This window comes from Pipistrellus kuhlii, unplaced genomic scaffold, assembly GCF_014108245.1.
Source record: "Pipistrellus kuhlii isolate mPipKuh1 unplaced genomic scaffold, mPipKuh1.p scaffold_m20_p_5, whole genome shotgun sequence".
NCBI classification, from domain to species: Eukaryota; Metazoa; Chordata; class Mammalia; order Chiroptera; family Vespertilionidae; genus Pipistrellus; species Pipistrellus kuhlii.
In genome coordinates, this window is record NW_023425551.1 from 71,471,746 (window position 1) to 71,491,220 (window position 19,475).

The 19,475-nt window shown below is 41.4% G+C and overlaps 1 protein-coding gene across 4 annotated transcripts in view; it reads left to right on the top strand.

Moving 5' to 3' along the window:
* CLIC5 (chloride intracellular channel 5) overlaps positions 1-5,475 on the top strand; it is a 141,884-nt gene extending 136,409 nt beyond the window's left edge. For all 4 annotated transcript variants that reach the window (XM_036415103.2, XM_036415104.2, XM_036415105.2 and 1 more), the window contains one exon: positions 731-5,475. In XM_036415103.2, the coding sequence (XP_036270996.1) occupies positions 731-898 (168 nt within the window). In that variant the 3' untranslated portion in view covers positions 899-5,475. The remainder of the gene's footprint in view (positions 1-730) is intronic.
* The last annotated feature ends 14,000 nt before the right edge of the window (positions 5,476-19,475 follow it).

Sequence of the window (19,475 nt, forward strand, 5' to 3'; positions counted from 1 at the left end):
AGTGCACATCACAGCGAGTGGTTGAGTGGCCTTAGCATATCGTTAGCATATTACACTTTGATTGGTTGAACGGACTACCACATGACTGGACACTTAGCATATTAGGCTTTTATTACATAGGATTCCCTTCTATAAATAAGGATCTTATGTAAAATAAAGTGGATACGGAAACATAGGAAACAATTTGATTATAATTATAATAATAGTCATCATATATATTTCTCCAAGTATCTTGTACTTTAAACTTAATGATATACCCGGAAGAGTTCTTCAGGTCACTGGAATTCTTGTTGCAGCATCATTTTTACTGCCTGTCCAGGATACCATTGCCTTTATGTATGATAATGTGTTCATTCAGTCATATGTTGCTGGACATCTTGTGTTGTGTACCATTTTTTTTTTTTTTTTTTTTTTCCATTCCAAACAGTCCTGTGATCCCATACGTGTAGCTAAATCTTTGTGTATATTCATGATTATTTCCTAAGGAAAAATCCCTAGAAGCAGAATGATTAGGTCAAAGGGAATATTACATTAATTTAAGAAATATAAAATAAAAGAATGCAAACCAAAATAAAATACAGAGGCAGCATTGGCCCTTTGCATCAGACACTTTGCTGCTGGTCTGGTGTGATGCATAGGGGGTAGAGGATTTGCTGTGCACACATCCTGGGTCTCACCCTAACACCTCCTCAATGCCTTACTTCCTGCTCTAACACCATCTCTGTTGTAGATTGTGGCCAAGAAATACCGCAACTACGACTTCCCGGCAGAGATGACAGGCCTGTGGCGGTACCTCAAGAACGCCTACGCCCGGGACGAGTTCACCAACACCTGTGCCGCTGACTCAGAGATCGAGCTGGCCTACGCCGACGTCGCCAAGCGCCTCAGCCGATCCTGAGCTCGGCCATCTTGGCCATCTCGCCCCGTCACTGCTGCAGAACTCAGCTTCTCCCAAAGGACTCCTCTTCACAGACCCCCCTCCACTTTGCCTCGGGACACGTTTTTAATGGTCAGGCCATGCCTTGCTAGCATCATTCAAACTCCAGCCTGCCATCTTAGTGAAGGTCAGCGCCAGCCCATCTGATCACACAGGACTCCGCAAGCAGAAATGCTAGACCTAGTCAAGCTCTCAGCCTTTGGGTCCAGTCTGGGTTCAGCGTATTTGGGGTCAGTGTTACACTGGCCCCTTCTGCCAATATCAAAACATCTCCTCAGATGCATTAGAAACTTGCAACGCCCTGTTCTCTTCCTTCCTCCTCTTTGTTCGTAACTCCGAGGCCAAGGACAAATGCCATCTTAGCTCTTATTACATAAAGATCCCCTGCTCTCAGGGGTCGGAGAGAGTGAATGGAGAGGGACCAAGCAGGTTGTGGATTTTGACATCGGGCAGACACACCTTGAGTCACTCACTACTTCCTGAAACTCCTGGACTCTGAAGGCCAGACTGGAAAGCCACGTCAGGCCCAGTCTCAGTTCATTGCAGTGTTCTGACGGTCACGGTGCCATCGTGTACCTGGCTGACACCGACCTCTGTGTTTATACTGTCCAGGCCTTGCCAGGAAAGGAAATTGGCATCAATTCCAAACTGGGGGCATGGGGGAGGAGGGGAAGGGAGCAGCATTGATGCCAAAAGGCCCTAGGGGTCTACCAGCCATGGGGTTTGCTTGCTTAGGGGTAGTTGCTTCTTTGCAGGTTACATGCCTGGGTTTGACTATGTTTATCTACAAGTGAATTTTGGTCTGTGAGAAAGTAGAAGAGCATGGGAGGTGGAGGGAAGGGTGAAGATTTAAAATATCCTTTATGATGCTCAATGTTCCCTGGAAATTTTGAAGTCAGGTCTTCTCTCTCCTAAACTAAGTCTTGAACTGATGTTGGCATGTAATTACCAACCTTATAGCAAAAACCCAAGAATTGGCCAAAAATGACTTTGCAGGCTCTTGAGGTTGTTCCTGGATACGGATCTGCCACCTGGGGGCTCGCAGGCAGCTGCTCCGGGCTGATCCAGCCGCAGCCTCCCCTGGGGGAGAGTCACAATGAGGAGGTGGCATGGTCATGGAACCTTAGGAAGAAAGTCCTCGAGCTTTTCTGACTGGGAAACCATGCGGTTTGAACTTGAAGGAAACAGGTATGCCCATCTGGGTTAACGTTCCTACCACCTGACTCAACGACCAGATGAACAAAAGGAAACTATTTTTTAGACAATATTGCTCTCCCAAGTCATTCTTGAGTTTCGCCTCCTTAAAATCTTACCCTGCTTGAGTATGGTGACCAGTGCACAGGAAACTAAGAGAAATGAACTTATCATCAGCTCCCTCTCCTATGAATGCCCTGTGTGAGGAAATCCACTGCCACAGATCCTCACCTTCAACAATCCTCCCTTCTGTGCTGCCTGCCAGTGGCGAGTGAGGTTCCCAAATGCCGGCAAGCCCCAGGACTTGACTCATTGCTCAGGGAGGGCAGGACAGCATGGGTCCTCACCATACAAACATCAACAAATTCCAGCCCAAGCTATCCCCAGAACTAGCTGTCTCCAGGGATCTCAGGAGAAAAAGGGGACCCCTTGATCAGAGCAGAGGGGAAGAAACAGGGGGTCTCCTTCAGCCCACTGAGGAAGAGGAAATTGCTCAGTAGGATATTTTATAAGCCTGAGAGTTTTGAAAAAGCAGAATGAGTTGATTCATTTTCACCTCTAAAGGATCCTTTCCACAATTCCCTGGAAACTTGTTTCTCCTTCCGCCCCCCTTCCCCCAAAAGTGTTTAAAAAGGAAAAATGGTGAGGAAATAGTCCTTTTACCATAAGGGAAAGCCCCCGCTGGCCTTCTGGGGGATGAAAGCTTGAATGATCCCAGGAGGCCTTTTAATTAGTGTGAAATCCTTCCCCAGCCTTGGCAGCTCAGGCCAGGACCCTAGAGGCAGTCAGCGTTCCAGAGTCCTTACGTGGCGCTGCTCTAGAAGCACATTCGAGGGACAGAGAAAACAGGGAGCCCAGGCGGGCCAGCTCCCCCAGCGGTGTTGGCACCCACTAACAGCCCTGACTTGATTCTCAGAATTCCAACAACTGGCGAGTCTGTAAAAGCAGTTTTTAAAAACAAACAAGCCAAACCAAATCAATATTGTTGTTTCTAGATGTTCCATCTGTGGCTGACTCAATTTTACATAAATAACACTAATAGGCAGTTATGATTAATTATAACCATTTAAAAGAGGGGGAGGAGTTAGAGATGGAAAGATACTTAATTCAGGAATATATTTTTATTTCAACATTAGATTATTATATAATGCAACTATTGACTTAGAGATTGAAGGTCTTATGGCCAGATTTATGAGAGTATTTTTAAATAATAATAATATTACCTTCTGATTATTTTTTTTTCAAGAGATTTTTCTTCAGCCTTCTGAGGCTAGGCCATCACCTTGTCATATACAGCAAATCATCTCCCAGCAAGTGTGGTAGGTTCTTAGGTGTCCCCAGGACCAACTCAGAGTCTTGAAGGTTTGAAATTTGACCCCACATTCCAATTTTAAGACAGGAGGCAACCCTTGTTATGGGTCCCAAATGAACATTGCTCCCACAGAAAGCATTTCAGTGGCCCCAAAAGGGTTGAAATCCTGTTTTTGTTTTTTAATTTATCTTCCTTAACTGTTACTGTCATGTGACTTTTCCTTCCTTCCTTCCTTCCTTCCTTCCTTCCTTCCTTCCTTCCTTCCTTCCTCCCTCCCTCCCTCCCTCCCTCCCTCCCTCCCTCCCTCCCTTCCTTCCTTCCTTCCTTCTTGTGAGGGTCAGAGGCAGAAACAAGTCAAATGCAATGACTATACTGCATTTACCCATCTACTCAGCACTGCCTACCTCTCAGGTTGGCCCAGAGTGAAGATATTGGGTAAGATTTTAATAACTCTGAAAGATGAGCTGGGTAAGTAAAATCTTGACGGATCCAGAGCATAGTTCCTTTTATCGCTGGCCTTCATCTCTTGACAAAGGCAGTGAAATAATTGCCCGACAACTCAGAATCACAGGCATGAATAAGAGGATCTTGTTTGAAATGAGGGACACAGCTGCCTGGCACAAAACTAATGCCTAGAAAAGTGAAAAACATCAGTTTCTTTGGCCACAGGATCTCAGACTAAAGCACAGCTTCCCAGGGCACAGCACTGTCCTCTGTGTCCACTTTTCCGCTGGATGGCCAGTAAAGATCTTGAATTTTCATTAGGAAAAAAATCCTATTTTCTAGCATTTGTCAAATGAAGCAATAGAAGCTCTTCAGCCTACCAGGGTCCATTGGCCACTTTGCCGACAGAAACATCGTAGAGTTGTCACAAAAGGATCACACCTGGAAAAGACCCTAAAGATCCCAGAGTCCCAGGAATCAGCAAGGTCTGGAAAAAGAAAAGTAAAAGGGAGGCGGAGTCAGGAAGGTGCAGGTCTAGCTGAGTTTTCACCCTGAGAAACCAGTGGGAGTCTGAACCTAAAATTAAATTGGCCCAGAGGCAGCAGATAGCCGGGAGGGTCTTATGAGTCTCAGCCCTTGGCCCGGAGCCATCTCGGGAGCGGAATGGATTAAAATGATGAAGTCTTAGACCTTGGAAAGGTGAAGAGTTAGCTCATAGTTAAACTTAAGTCCACAACTCCCAAGGGATCACTGGCTTAGTTTTGTGTCCGACATTAAAAAGAATCTTAAGTGTTAGAGAAAGAAATGTGCACACAAAGCACCCTGGTTCTGATGTCAGGAGCACTGATGGGTCACATCACTGGCCTTAGGCCCCTTCTGCACACAGGCCTATTGTCTTCTGTTCATTGCTCTTCTGCCCTCAAACCAAACAGCAGGTGCCGCCTCAGGAAGGCATGCTCCTCTCCCTTTGTCAATATTCTCCTCCCAGCTTAGTTTCAGGACCCTTTCATTTCATAATTAGGTATGATTCAAGTGTGCACAGTTTTATTTACTATTACTGAAGGAACTAGATCCAAACCTTCCCTCCCCAACCAAATATAAAATAAAAGATGGCCGCACGAGAGGGTTTGTTCTAATCTGTGTGTCTATAAAAGCAATCTGTTTTATGGCAAAACATAGTTTTAAGGAACTAGTTATCTAAGATATATTTATGTAGCTTGAGATTTCACAATATTGACTATGCATATATTTAAAATATAAAATGCCCAGCTGATGTTTGAATTTGTCTTACTTTCCTGACCACCTGGTTGACCCATTTGATAAGCTGGAGAGTTAACTAATTTAACAAAAGATACCTAGATTTTAGGAAAAACAAGCATCTCATTTAATAAAGACACTTGATTTTCTCAAGACCTTTAACTGTGGTGATAAAATAACAGGACTTGCTTTTCAGCCTTAATGAATGTAAAATGCCTTTTAATGAAGATATTGCTGAGTGTTTTCCTCATATGAACCAGTTATAAATTTGTTTTCCAGTCTCAATTGATATTGATTGATTCAAATAAAGTTGGTTTATTTTCAAATATTACCCAAGAATCATTAGACTTCTTTCTGAAGGTGGGGAGATCTTGTGGTCTTTTGAATGACAAGTATGAAATACTTATTTTTTTCTAAGTAAAGGCTTTTTATTTTATTATTATTTTTTTATTATAAAAGAACACACAAACTTCTGGTTATAAAATAAAAATTTAAAAAGAAAATATGTCCATTCTCTTTAAGCATCAAAAACAGATAAAAAGAAAAGACAAGAAGAAGAAAAGGAAAAGCAAAAAGCTATCCAAAAATGGATTTTTATTTTAGCAAGGCTAAAACTCTATCATCGTACATGACTAGGTAAAGAAAAAAAAATTAATTAAGTAAAATTCTGATGCCCCTTCATCTTTCTCATTTCAATTTCCTATCTGCATTATAGGTCCTAGAGGTAGACTTATAGTGATAGTCCAGAAGTGATTTAAGAAATACTGTATTAAAATGCCCTCTCGGCATTCCTGGTCTGAAATTCCCACCTTAGCACCACATCATTGACTCTGGATTATGGACCCAAGAGTCCTCAGCTAGATTTCCCGAAAGTCAACCTAATCCCTGCTAAGGAGCTCTATGAGCATCCACATTGCTAGAAGGTGTGAAGGTCCTGGTAGTCCCTGTGTCCTCCCTGCTGTCTCGGAACCTGCTTCTCATCCTCTGGAACAGGATGTAGCACCTGGCACAGGGAGGAAGTCCTGGTGGGAGAACAGGTGAAGCAGATGCTGTCACTGGTCATCTCTTTATCCTGACTATCTCAGTCTCCCTCTAGCAGAGCTCTGATTGGTCGGAATCCACCTCCCTGTGCAGAGCTCTGATTGGTTAGAATCTACCTCCCTGTGCAGAGCTCTGATTGGTTGGAATACATATCCCTGTGTCTCCCCACTTCCCTCCTGACCACTGTCTCCATAGCTTATATGACTCAGGTGAGTGCATTTCCAAACCCATTTCCAGGGGTGAATCATGAATGGTCTGAGCCCTTCCTCAGGCTGTGGTTGGTTTCTGAGTGGGTGCTTGACCAAGTTCCACCCAGTATTGTGAGGGAATATTTGTTCAGGAACTTCTGAGAAACATCTCTTTGTTCTTAAGAAAGTGATTCCTGCCCAGCTGGTGTGGTTCAGTGGTTGCGTGTCAACCTATGAACTAGAACAAGCATGTCAAACTCAAGGCTAACATAAGCCAAATAAACAAGGTTTAAGTTTATGTGGGTCCCCCCAAAAACAAAAGCTTCAATTTTCATAGAAATGGAGGTTTATTTCAGTAGAGACACGCTGAAATCAAAGAGCTGAAATAAGTGAGTAGTCATTAACATAAAATAATAGAACATTTTAATAAAATTAATATTTTTTTCCTTTAACATTAACTTACCAGATACTGAATAACTGCACAAATTAATAAGCATAACACAAATAAACTTATTTTTTCTTGTTCTCCAAGAGGGAAATGTTTTCTGTTGTGCAAACCAAACAATTCAATCCAAGACTAATGACATGGCAATCGGCTGCTAAAATATTTGATGCTAGTATTAGTGGAGAGAAATGGTGTGCTTCCACATAAGGCATTTAAGGGAAATGAATGCAACATGATTATAGTAATAAGACATTAGCAAACGTTGTAGTTCCTTATTAATAACTAGTGCCCTGGTGCATAGATTTGTGCAGATTAAAAGAAAATTAATTAAAAGGTGGCCTGTGGGGTAGGATTGGGTAAGAGGGGCTGGACATGCCCTGGAGCCAACCTCCTGTGGTCCCTCCCAAGGGCGTCTGTGGAATGAGTGTGGTCCCTCAGGCAGGTGGGGTCCCTCAGCCTGGCCTATAGGGATCAGACCCAAAACCAGCTCTCTGACATCCCCAAAGGGGTCCTGGATTGTAAGAAGATGGTTCTTGGGTAATGCACCCCTGAATCAGGCTCCCTTCTCTCTGGTTCTGGGTTTGTCACCCAAGAACCACTGCTGCCAAGTCACCATAGTTCAGCAGCTTCTGTGTTGAAGGTCTGCCCCCTAGTGGTCATTGTGTATTATAGTTACTGGTCAGATGGTCCCTTAGTTATATATATATATATATATAATGTATGACAGGATATTGTGAAAATTAAGTTATGAAATTTTTATTAAAACATTTCTTACATACTGTTATATTGGCTAGGCTGTAAAAATATTTGTTGTGGGTCACAAGTTTGACATGCTTGAACTAGAAGATTATGGTTTGACAACAATGCGGTACCATCTCACACCTGTCAGAATGGCCAACATCAACAAATCAACAAACGACAAGTGTTGGCGAGGTTGCGGAGAAAAAGGAACCCTCTTGCACTGCTGGTGGGAATGCAGACTGGTGCAACCACTGTGGAGAACAGTGTGGAGTTTCCTCAAAAAACTGAAAATGGAACTCCCATTTGACCCAGTAATCCCACTTCTAGGAATATATCCCTAGAAACTAGAAACACCAATCAGAAAGGATATATGCACCCCTATGTTCATAGCAGCACAATCTATAATAGCCAGAATTTGGAAACAGTCTAAGTGTCCGTCAGCAGATGATTGGATCCAAAAACTATGGTACATCTACACAATGGAATACTATGCTGCCATAAAAAAGAAGGAATTCTCATCATTTGCAGCAACCTGGATAGAATTGGAGAACATCATGCTGAGTGAAATAAGCCAATCAATGAAAGAGAAACACCACATGACCTCACTCATTTGTGGATAATAAAGAGCATTATAAACTGATGAACCAAAAGATAGATATAGAGACAGTATATCAACAAGTAGACTGTCAAATTACAGCGGGGAGGGGAGGAAGATCTGGGGGAGATAATAGATCAACCGAAGGACTTTTATACATGCATATAAGTACAACCAATGGACACAAAACTCTGGGGAGGGAGGGGATGTGTGGGAGGGAGGGAGGGGGGCAAAAAAAATCAATAAAATATATATTAAAAAAAAGAAAAGAAGATTATGGTTTGATTCCTGGTCAAAGCACTTGCCCACATTGCAGGCTCCATCTCCAATAGGTGACATGAGGAACAGCTAATCAATTATTCTGATCATTGGTGTTTCTATATCTCTCTCTCTTCTCTCTTCCTCTCTGGAATCAATATCAATATAAATATATTTTAAGAAAAGAAAGTCTATGCCTATGGGAGGCCTGCAACTGCTGGCTCTCTGGAGACCATGATAGGCAAACCTTGGGGTAAAGACAATACCTGCAAATGGCAGCAAGAATGGAGAGCTGGGGTCATGGATGGAACCACTGAGCTACTGAGTCAGCAAACTAGGAAACTGGCTCTAAATCTGTATTTCCAGGTCTGTAATAGATTCCACATTGTTTGAGAGTGGCATTGTTTGAGAGTGGTTTAGTTTAGTTTATTATTATTATGAATGGCCAAAGGCATCCTTAGTGGCATATTAACTAAGTTTGTTGTTGTTATTAGCCTATTAGGTGATCATATTGCTCACTCAGGAAGTGTCCATGTTTCCACTGTTTTAATGCAGAGGGTCTGCTCTACAGGAGGGCCACATGGGAGCTTCATTTCTCTCTGTCTGTTTTATGATGAAATCCATGGCATATGAATAGCAATGACTGTGCCTTGCATTGAGAACCGAGTCCTGTTCCAGAGAACTTCCAGAAAGTGAACTTGGAAGTGAGAGTATCTCATTATACTCAAAGGTACTGTGAGCCATGTTTCTTTTATTTTTATGTCTAGTAGCTGAAGTCCTCAGAATTCTCAGTAGGTTTTACCTTGCTCAAAAAAGCATGGGGCATCAGACTAGAGAGGTAGGAAGGTCGGGATTGAAAACAAAGAGATCAGAATTCTAATCATGTGTCCATCATTAAACTTCTATGTGACCTTGAATAGGCCCCTTTCTGGGCCTCTGTTTCCCCAAGGCAATTATTGAGGTCCCTTGCCTATGAGATGATGAGATTCCTGATGAAGAGTAGTTATTGTTAATAAAGGATTATTTAGAGTGAAATGGCATTTCAGCCAATTGGAATTTCATTTTGTTGGAAGGTCTCACTCTGGTCTTTAATAGAAAAAAGATGATCACCAGGAAATACATGAATATTAGGAATTGGGAGATTTTTTTTTCTTTTACAGTAAATTCTAGTATATCTTGGAGTCAATTCACACCCATATCAGCCCCTTGTCTTTCTAGTCTATGTCCAGTGAAATCTTCATCTATATGCAATGAAAATGAAGCTGGCCTCTGTAGTTAAGTTTGTTAAGCTGCAATTATTTATGTAAAAAGTAAAGCAGACTCAAACTTTGGAAAGATTTTTAATGAAAAGTATGGGTGTTATTTTTAAAGTTTAACCCTTCTTTAGCTAGAAAATCTCAATGCCCCAAATCATCTTATTTCAGAGTTTATATAGGACTTGGAGTCTAAACTGCACAAGGTATATAATACAGATATGGTGATAGAGACCAGCTTGGAATCAAGTACTCTCCCTCCTGTGGAGCAGTGCTTGCTGCACGTCATTTTGTATTGCTCTGGAATTGTTCCTGCGTTAGCCACTCCCCATCATCTTCTGCTCAATTAAAAACTAAGCTCCTTTAAGGGATGGAGTGTAGGTTATCCAATACTGTGCCAGGTCTCACCTGGGCTAGCACTCAGCAAAGATTAGATGCTCAAAAATATTTATTAGTGGTTGGCTGGAGAGGTCATGAGACAGTATTCTAGATTTCTGGGTTCACCTCAGATCTCACTCTTCCTTTCCCCCAAGTCCCTGACATCCACTGCACCTTGTTTCTGAAAATGGAGTGATAACAGAGAGCCAAGGAGAAAAACGGGTATTTGTGTTAGTTAAATATGTTTCTAATATAGTTCTGAAGCATGGATGATTCTAAAACAGTCCATACTGCATGTTTCTGTCTGCCTGAAAAGATGAAAAGCTGCCCAGTGCTCATTGGATCACATGGTTGTGATTATGTAATGATTTAGCCAGTTTCCCAAGTTGGCCACAAAATTCTGCTTAGATTGGGTGTTATATTAAAAAATGGATTAGAATCTTTGAGATGAGGATGGCTCTAGTCTTCCAATTATCTGGCCAAATAAGGGTTAAACAAATTTACCCTTTTCTTCCTGAATATATGTTCTTTAGAGAGGATTGAGAAAATACAGAGAAGCAAAAAGGAAGAAGTTAAAGTCTACCTTAATCCTTACACCCAAAAGTAACCACTATTAATTTGTAAATAATTACATTTCTAGGCTTTTACTAGCTGTTATTGAGAACTGAAACCAATGTACTTCCCTGCTTCTATGTTAAATAATTATGGGTAAATGATATTTTCCTATTTTGTGACTAACAATACTGGAACCAGACAACAATAACTTACTACTTATTCCAGAAAATCCTTGCTTATTTATGAAGACCAACTGATTGCTTAACAATATTTGCTTCAAGACCTTACTTAACAGTGCTCAGCAATGCAAAGCTACTATGCCCCAAATTGCCCAATCCCAACCAGTCCCTACGTGGTAAGACCCACTTCAGCTCTGGCCTCAAAACCCTATAAATATCCTCCTTCAGTTTTGTTCTACAGAAATACTACCAAAGCTTTGTCAGGAAGGTGTTCTTTATTGAAATAAAACCAGTAAACTTCCCTTTTCTTGACCAGTGAATTTCTCTAGTGTGTGTTTTTATAATTGTCAGCTAACATTCTACATCCTGTTTTTAATGTTTTTCACTCATATACCATGAACACATTTCCTTGCATTTTTTCATCTGTAACATCATCCTTATGTATCATAATACTTTTAACCAGTTCCCTGTTATTTGGTCTTTAGGATATTTCTAATTTCTTACTCTTACAACAATGCCATGATGAGGCTCTAAGAAACTAGATTCTCCATTCTTGCTGTTTCCCCTCAGAATAGGTTTCTGGAGATGAAAGGGCTAGTAAATCAGAAGACATGAACATTTTAAGTCTCCTGATATATATTGCTAAATGTGCTTCCAGATGATCTCAACTTTCTCTTACTAGAAGAGTATGAGTGCTTATTTTCGTAAATCACTGCCAGCCTTGGGTTTTACCATTTTTCCAATTCTTCTTAGTTTTGTATGCACACTAGACCTGATGGCTATGTGCTTGTTGAGGCTCTCTCCTGGGTGTGCAATTCCACTTTCTTTACTGACTTCAGGTTTTGTCTCTCTTAGAGGGCAGTGTGCTAGCTTCCTCCTCTGCAGCTCAGCTACTGTGTGCCCACGGGGCTGCCATATCATGAAAGGGGTTGACGATAAACTGGTTCGTGGGTCAGTTGTTCCCCTTTGGGCTTCTTGGTATATTTCTAAGTACAAGAAAAAAAAATGTAGAATGCCTCCTTTAAATAAAACATGAGAAAATTAAAAAAGACAAAACTCTTTAGGCCACACAAGAATTGCCATTTTAGATCAAACCCAGAGTATATATCCTGCCAGTAGAGTCTCAATATGAGGAACATGTTCTGGGAAGGTATGTTTGTGCATGGGGGGAGGAGTACTTTCTGGCTTACAGATTTGGAACCATTAGTTTTGGACTTACAAAGAACTATTTTCTGTGAGAAATGTCCACCAGAAACTCTCTTAATTCATAAAGTTCTTGGCCTTCAGAGTAAGGCCACCCCTGTCCTTAGGGAAGATGAGTCTGCATAAAATGAAGAGAAAGAAAAAATGACAAGTTGGCAGGCACTGCACTGGGATTTGTGAAAGTGGGTGGGAAGGGAAGTAAGAGAACCTGAAATGCTAAATCTGTATTTCTGGAGTAATGATCTCCAAAGTACTGTGGCTTCTAAAATAAGACCTAAGAGACAAGGCACATTTTCGGTCTTCAGTGCTAGTTTAAATAATGCGGAAAGGGGACTTTCTATTCACCTGGAACCAAAGGACTTTTAGGACATGGTGGTCTTTGATCTTTTCTTTTGTCCCCTCCACACCCTCACGCACCCCACAACTCCTGGAGTATTGTTTGTTATCACCGTGTGTCTGTGATTCTCCAGGAGGTTTTCAAAAATCAAATCAAGATGGCCCAGCCTATCTGGCTCTAATGTATCAAAATGACACATAACCTGAAAATAAAAGCTGGGAGAAAGGTGATGAATGTGAAAGAGCATGAGATTCTAACTGAACCACTACATAGCACAGACTGCAAGGGTTCCAAGTTCAACATCCAAGAGAGACATGGAGCCCAACAGCTATCATGCGGTTATTTAATTCTAGAAAAGGGAACTATATGAGTGTGTTGAGGGGGGTAATGAAAGGAGCAGTTAAAATGTAAATTGCCCACTAGAGACTATTTTAAAATGCTGTTTGGAGTACCTTGCAAGGAGCTCCAAAGTCAATAATAAAAGACCCCATAAATGCATCAAGGCAGAAAGCCAAGTAGATGATCAGTGAGATCACTTGACCCAGAACTGCACTGGGGGATGAAATGGAGACAATATGAAGAGGCAGTTCTTTTCCTTTTCAACGCTGTAAAAATGAAGAAAGATAATGTGGACACCCCCACTTCCTCTTTTGAAAAACACTGTCATAAATATGGACACAAACACAAATAGGCTTAATGAACGGAGGGTAACAGATGCCAATAAGAGTTATCCTGAGGGAAAAGCCACTGGATAAAATTCATGGTTAAAACATGGGATGAAGCATCCCTGGGAGGGGCTATAACATACACCATACAGGCAATAAGAGTCCAGCTATACTCATGAGGTATTGGCCCAAGGCTACTGTGTCCAAAAGACCAGCCAAATGCTGGGCTTCCTCAGGAAAGGCCTTGTCATGACACAGAAAGCTTTGCTTTTCCTGGTGTAAAACCAGGGTGTGGGCATGCCTGTCTGCAGTTCTGATTGCCAAATGCCAGAGATTGTCAACGGTGGCAACAGTCACCATGTTGAATGCCTATCCTGGGTCCTCTGGTGCTAAATGAAATGTATTTGCATTATCTCACATTCTTTTCACGATTTTTTAAAAATTTCAATTACAGTTGACATTCAATATTATATTAAAGGCGAAGGGGTTAAGAAGTACAAATTGGCATTATCCCAAATTCTTACAACATTCACATAATGCATACCACTTTTTCATTTACAGAATGGGACTCTGAGGCCCACAGCAGTTTAGCAAATTGCTCGTGTTCACTAGCCAGTAGGAGTTGGGATTTCAACCTAAAAGACTGATACCAAGTTTTAAAGGTGAGGAGACAGACTGAAAAAAAAATAATAGTTTAATCGGAGGGGCAGAACTGTAATGTGATCAAACTCAAAGTAATGAAAAGAGATACAAGAATGAGTCAGGTAACACAGAGTATGAGAAACCCTGCAACAGTTAAAATTAACAGTACAAATTGCTTAATAATAGGTCTTGGAAACTGTTCTGTATAAGTACATAAAGAGCTTCCTCGGTTGTTTATTTTATAGGGGCACAGTTTTCATTATATGGATATACTTTTATTTGTAAAACTTTTTAATTAAAAAAACATGCACACAATACAAAGGAACCCATACAGTTCAAGAAGCATTACAAATAAAAGGCCGGTGACCTTTCGGCTGCAAACATTCTCACTTGTTCCCCAAAGGCCCCCACTGCTAACAGTTTCTTGTATTTATTTCCAGAAAATTTCTACATGTACACACACCCATCACGTTGCACATATATGTTCTTATTTTGTGAGAATATAGGATATGTGGGTGTATATGCATGTGTCATACATATTTCATAAAAAATGGGAGGGCAGGATTTTTTTTTAGTCTTGCATTTTTTACCAAATATATCTTGGAGCACTTTTTGTGTGAATTCATGTTTCACGTTCTTTATAACATCTGTATAGTGTTTCATTGTATGACTGTAAATTTACTCAACCAGTCTTTGTTTAATAGACATTTAGGCCATTTCCAGTCTTTTGTTTTTGAAATAATACTGCAGTAAATCATCCTTGCAGGTGATTTTCTTTTTTAAAAAAATACATCTTTATTTATTTCAGAGAGAAAGGGAGAGAGAGAGAGAGAGAGAGAGAGAGAGAGAGAGAGAGAGAGACATCAATGATGAGAGAGAATCATGTGTTGGTGCCTCCTGCATGCCCTGCACTGGGGATTGAGCCCACAAGCTGGGCATGTGTCCTGACCAGGAATCAAACCATGATCTCTAGGTTTATAGGTCCATACACAACCATTGAGCCATGCTGGCCAGCTTGCAGATGATTTTCAATGTGTGAGAGCAAATATTTGCAGGATAAGTTTCTGGTATAATTATCAGATTCCAGAAATTCTTTTCATTTTTATTGTAATTTTAAATAGTAAATTCATTCAAATGGTTTAAAAATGAAAACAGCTTAACAAAATAAATATTGGAAAGTTTCACCACCCACATCTCTGATCATTATACTTCCTTCACCATCTGTAAATAATGATTATATTAGTTTCTTGTGAATCCTTCCAGATTATTCTTTATTCAGTTGCAAGAAATAAAAATATATATTTTATCCCCTCTGTTCTCATCTGAAGAGTACACACTGCATACATTCTTCTATATCTTATTATTATTATTTTTTTTGCTTAATGCATATTACAGATCTTTCCATAAATGAAATAGGGTTCATCCTCATTATTTTTACAGCTGCATACCACTTTACATTGTAGATATTTTATAACTTAATTAGTTCTCTTTTGATAGACACAAATTATTTCTATATACTTGCTTCTGAAAACTATGAGTAAATGTATACATACTTCATTTTACATTTGTATAAAAAGATATATTAAAATTCAGATGGTATGCTACTATTTGTGTAAAAGAATGCAAAGCTGAATTATACATCTGTTTTGGTAGGAAAATTTTAATAATTCCTTGGAAGGATAAACAAAAAGCTAATAATGTTTCTTGCTAGGAAGGATGGGAACCGAATGGAAGGTTGGAAGATTTTTCTCTATACATCTTTCATGTTTTACTAGAGGCCTGGTGCATAGGTTTGTGCACCGGTGGGTCCCTCAGGCTAGCCTGTGGGGACCAGGCCGAAACCAGCTTTCTGACATCCCTCAAGGGGTCCAGGATTGTGAGAGGGCACAGGCCAAACCAAGGGACCCCACGGATGCACATTGGGGGCAGGGAGAGACCTCGGGAGGGCTCCAGGATGTGTCTAGCCTGTCTCACCCAGTCCTGATCAGTCAGATCCCAGCAGCAAGCTAACCTACTGGTCAGAGTGTCTGTACCCTGATGGTCAGTGCACATCATAGCTGCTGGGTAAACAGACAAACATTTGGACACTTAGAATATTAGGCTTTTACTATATAGGATTATTTGAATCGTGAATATGCTACAAGGCTACATGCCTATTTTAAAAATTATGTAACAGGTGTCAAGAACTGTTTATGTCATGTTCAGATGAACTCATGGGGGTTATTGTTTTAACCTTTAGGCTCTTGGAGCAAAGTTATAATTGGCCATCACACTTCTCTTCCAAATCCATCCCTTGGTTCTCCACCTGGCTAGTATCACAACTACCAGCATCTGTGTCCACACATTTTTTCCCCAGGTGGTTAATTTAATATTGCTAGCATTATCCCATTTTCCTGAAACCCTAGCAACATTGGAAATCCCAGTTAACAACCCTTTCTGCAGAATTAAATTAAGGAACATGATCAATAGAAAATATCCCATACCATACCTAGGTGAGGAGATCTGTGGCTGTGGAGAATCCCTGGGCAGCCATGATTTGCAAAGCCCATTCAAGGGCCCACATGTGAAAGCAGACCACACCAGCTTTGTGCTTCAGGCCCCAACGGTCCCTCAGGACTGAATTTTCTCTGAACTGCTATTTCTGTGAATACTCAACAGTCTCCCACCACTTGGACCTTCTGAGAACCTAAAGTCTGATGTTGTCTTGTTAGTTTTTCTTTAACCATGCACCCTCTACAACAAGTCATGCTATAACAAGAAGGAGGCATCAGGGGAATTCTAGCCATTAAGCTTCATAGATCATTTTCCCTCTTCTTCAAATTCTCCCTCCCCCCTCTCTTAAGAGTCCTAGTGACAATTAGGTCCCCAGGGTCTTCCCTCTCCCTATGGCTAACAGCTCCCTTCCATATTTGTATTTTATTACACATGAGTTTACTGTACATTATATTACATCATATAAGTTATCTCTTTTTAGAATTAGAACAACAACAACTAAAAGCCATTGACCCTTTTAATGGGTGAACTCAAAGTTCAGGTGACAATAGGTACAAGACCCCACAGCATTCCAGATATTCTTAGGATAAGTTATTTGGATAGTAACTTTGCTTTTTTGCATATCCATGCATTATGGGTTGTACTCTATCTCCCCAAACGATATGTTGGACTCCTAACACTTGTTACCTGTGAGTGGGACCTTATTTGGAATAGGGTCTTTGCAGATGTCATCAGTGTAAGATGAGGCCATACTAGTTCAGGATGAGCCCAGCTCCAAAGGAACTGGCATCCTTATAAGACTGTGTGGTCAGTAAAATGTGGCTCTCGAGCTACATGCAGCTCTTTGGCCCCTTGAGTGTGGCTCTTCCACAAAATACCATGGCCTGGGCAAGTCTATTTTGAAGAAATGGTGTTAGAAGTTTAAGTTTTAAAAATTTGGCTCTCCAAAGAAATTTCAATCGTACTGTTGATATTTAGCTCTGTTGACTAATGAGTTTGCCGACCACTAATATAAGAAGATGAAAATTTGCACACACACACTGAGGAAGCTTAGCTAAGTGAGGACAGGGGCAGAGGTTGGAGTCATGCTACCACAAGCCAAAGAACACCTGGGGCCACCAGAAGCTGGAAGAGACAAGGAAAGTGCATTCTGCCAACACTTTGATTTTGGACTGAGAGCAAATACATCTCGGTTATTTTAAGACATCCAGATTGTGGTACTTTGCCATGGAAGCCCTAAGAAACTAACTAATGTTCCATGTACTTGCTCATTCCTAAATGATGTCATATGGGCGCCCCTTCCCTGTTCTGCTTCCACATATTCCCAGCCAAAACAGAAAGTCACTCCAACGTCATCAGAGAGGCTGCCTGCTGCACCAAGGTGGAATGTCAGCGTCTCATGCCTTGGAGTCTGAAACCAAGCAGCCTGTGCATGCCTCCTCCCAGGCACCCCCTGTAAGCATTTAAGAGCTACTGCACTGAATGGGGCACAGGTAACATCCAGGAATATTCAGGAAATCAGAGGTCTGGCTCTATATCATCCCACATCCAAAGGGCTTCCCAATTGTCTGGCCTTGGCTCCAAGCATTTGGAAAACATCTTCCTTTGCTTCCCTCCACCTCATTCTGCAAGGAGGCACCCACCAGCTTTGTCCATCTCGAATGCCTCTGAGCTTGCAGTGCCGAGAAAAGGGCAGAGAATGCCCATTTGCAGAGCTGCTTGCCCGAATAGCACCTGGAGGACTTATTTGGCAGGTTCTCCCTTCAGATTTCCTTTCAGGTGATCACGGATTTGGCAATGGGGCACTTGGCTAATCCTCAAAGAACACAAATCAAAACGCCCCGTTCTCCTGCCCCATAATTATGTTATCCAGTTACTCACCTTGAGCCGGTGATAAAAGGAAATCTACCAAGAGGGTGCTCGACAGGTGGCCTTAAAAGGTTTAAATTGCCACTTGAAGCTGGGCTGATGAAAGGGGTCTGTGCAGGTGTGACTGAACCAGACGAGGACAGGACACACTTGTTCAGGGTGGGGCCGCTCAGAGTACACCCTCCAACAGGCAGAGGGTTAGGCAAAGTGTCTTCTCTGTGCTTCACCTTTCGCTACTGACCCAGATGCTGAGGCAAAAGCCTGGGCCTTGTCAGGAGTGAGGCTGCACCCGGACAGGTGGTGAGGATTCTGCTTCCTCATGCCATGTAACACTACTTAGGACCACAGACCAGCCGTATTTCAGGGCCTGTTGTGAAGAGAACCAAAAGAGCCCCCTGTGGTAGTTGTAGAATGTTAGAAAGCTCAGCTCATTTGGCATGTAACCTTTCAGATACCGTTCTAGCCAATCGGTCCCACTCTTTAGTGTCCATCTTCAGTTATGTTCCCCTCCTTTTCATCTAGCGGAAAGTTGCTGAAATCGTTTCACTTTGGTTACTCTAGTTGGGGACTTAGGCTTCCTCACAAAACTCATGTTTTTATGTTTTCAGAATGTTGAGGGCCTCTCCTTCCTCTGGAGTCATTTCCACATTTGATGCTTCTTGATATGATATCATATTTTATTTTTCTCTGGAGCTCTTGAATATATCTTCCTGAAGCCTACTGAAGACATCGTAAGCACAGTGCTGCCTTAGCTTGTAGGAGCTCTAGAACGAGAGGGCACTTTCTCTCTGGGCTTCTGTGACTTCCTTTTCATCAGCCTTCCTTGTGTTTGAAATTAGATTGAGAAGATGTCCCAAAAGTTGCAGTTCCCCATCGTTTTGTCTTTTGTCTGGCAGATTTGTATCGCAGTGGGGAAGGGAGCATCCTGGGAGAGCTTCCTCTTTTGGAGTCCTGAATACTCTCCCACCCTTTCAATCAGACGTGCTTTTGAATTGTCTTCTGTTGACATTATGGGCACAACATGACTAAAATATGTAGGGAAGGGTGATCCTTAAGTGGGTAATGGGCAGCCTCTTAATGAGATCTCTCGATTGAATTGCCTTTAATGTAATTTTTGGTTTTAGTTTTTTATTGATTTCAGAGAGGAAGGGAGAGGGAGAGAGAGATAGAAACATCAATGATGAGAAAGAATCATTGACAGGCTACCTCCTGCAGGCCCCCTACTAAGGATCAAGCCCCAATCTGGGCATGTGCCCTGACTGGAATTGAACTGTGACCTCCTGGTTCATAGGTCAATGCTCAACCACTGAGCCACACCGGCCAGCTGTCTTTTATTTTTTTTTACTCTTGATGAAAAAGTTGGTATTAAAAAAAAACTTATTTCATGAAGTACTCTGCCTTTTTCATGTTATTGACAATTTGTCACTCTTTGGATATTTACAAATCATAATTAAATTCAGGAGAGATGAAAAAATGAGAAATACATTAT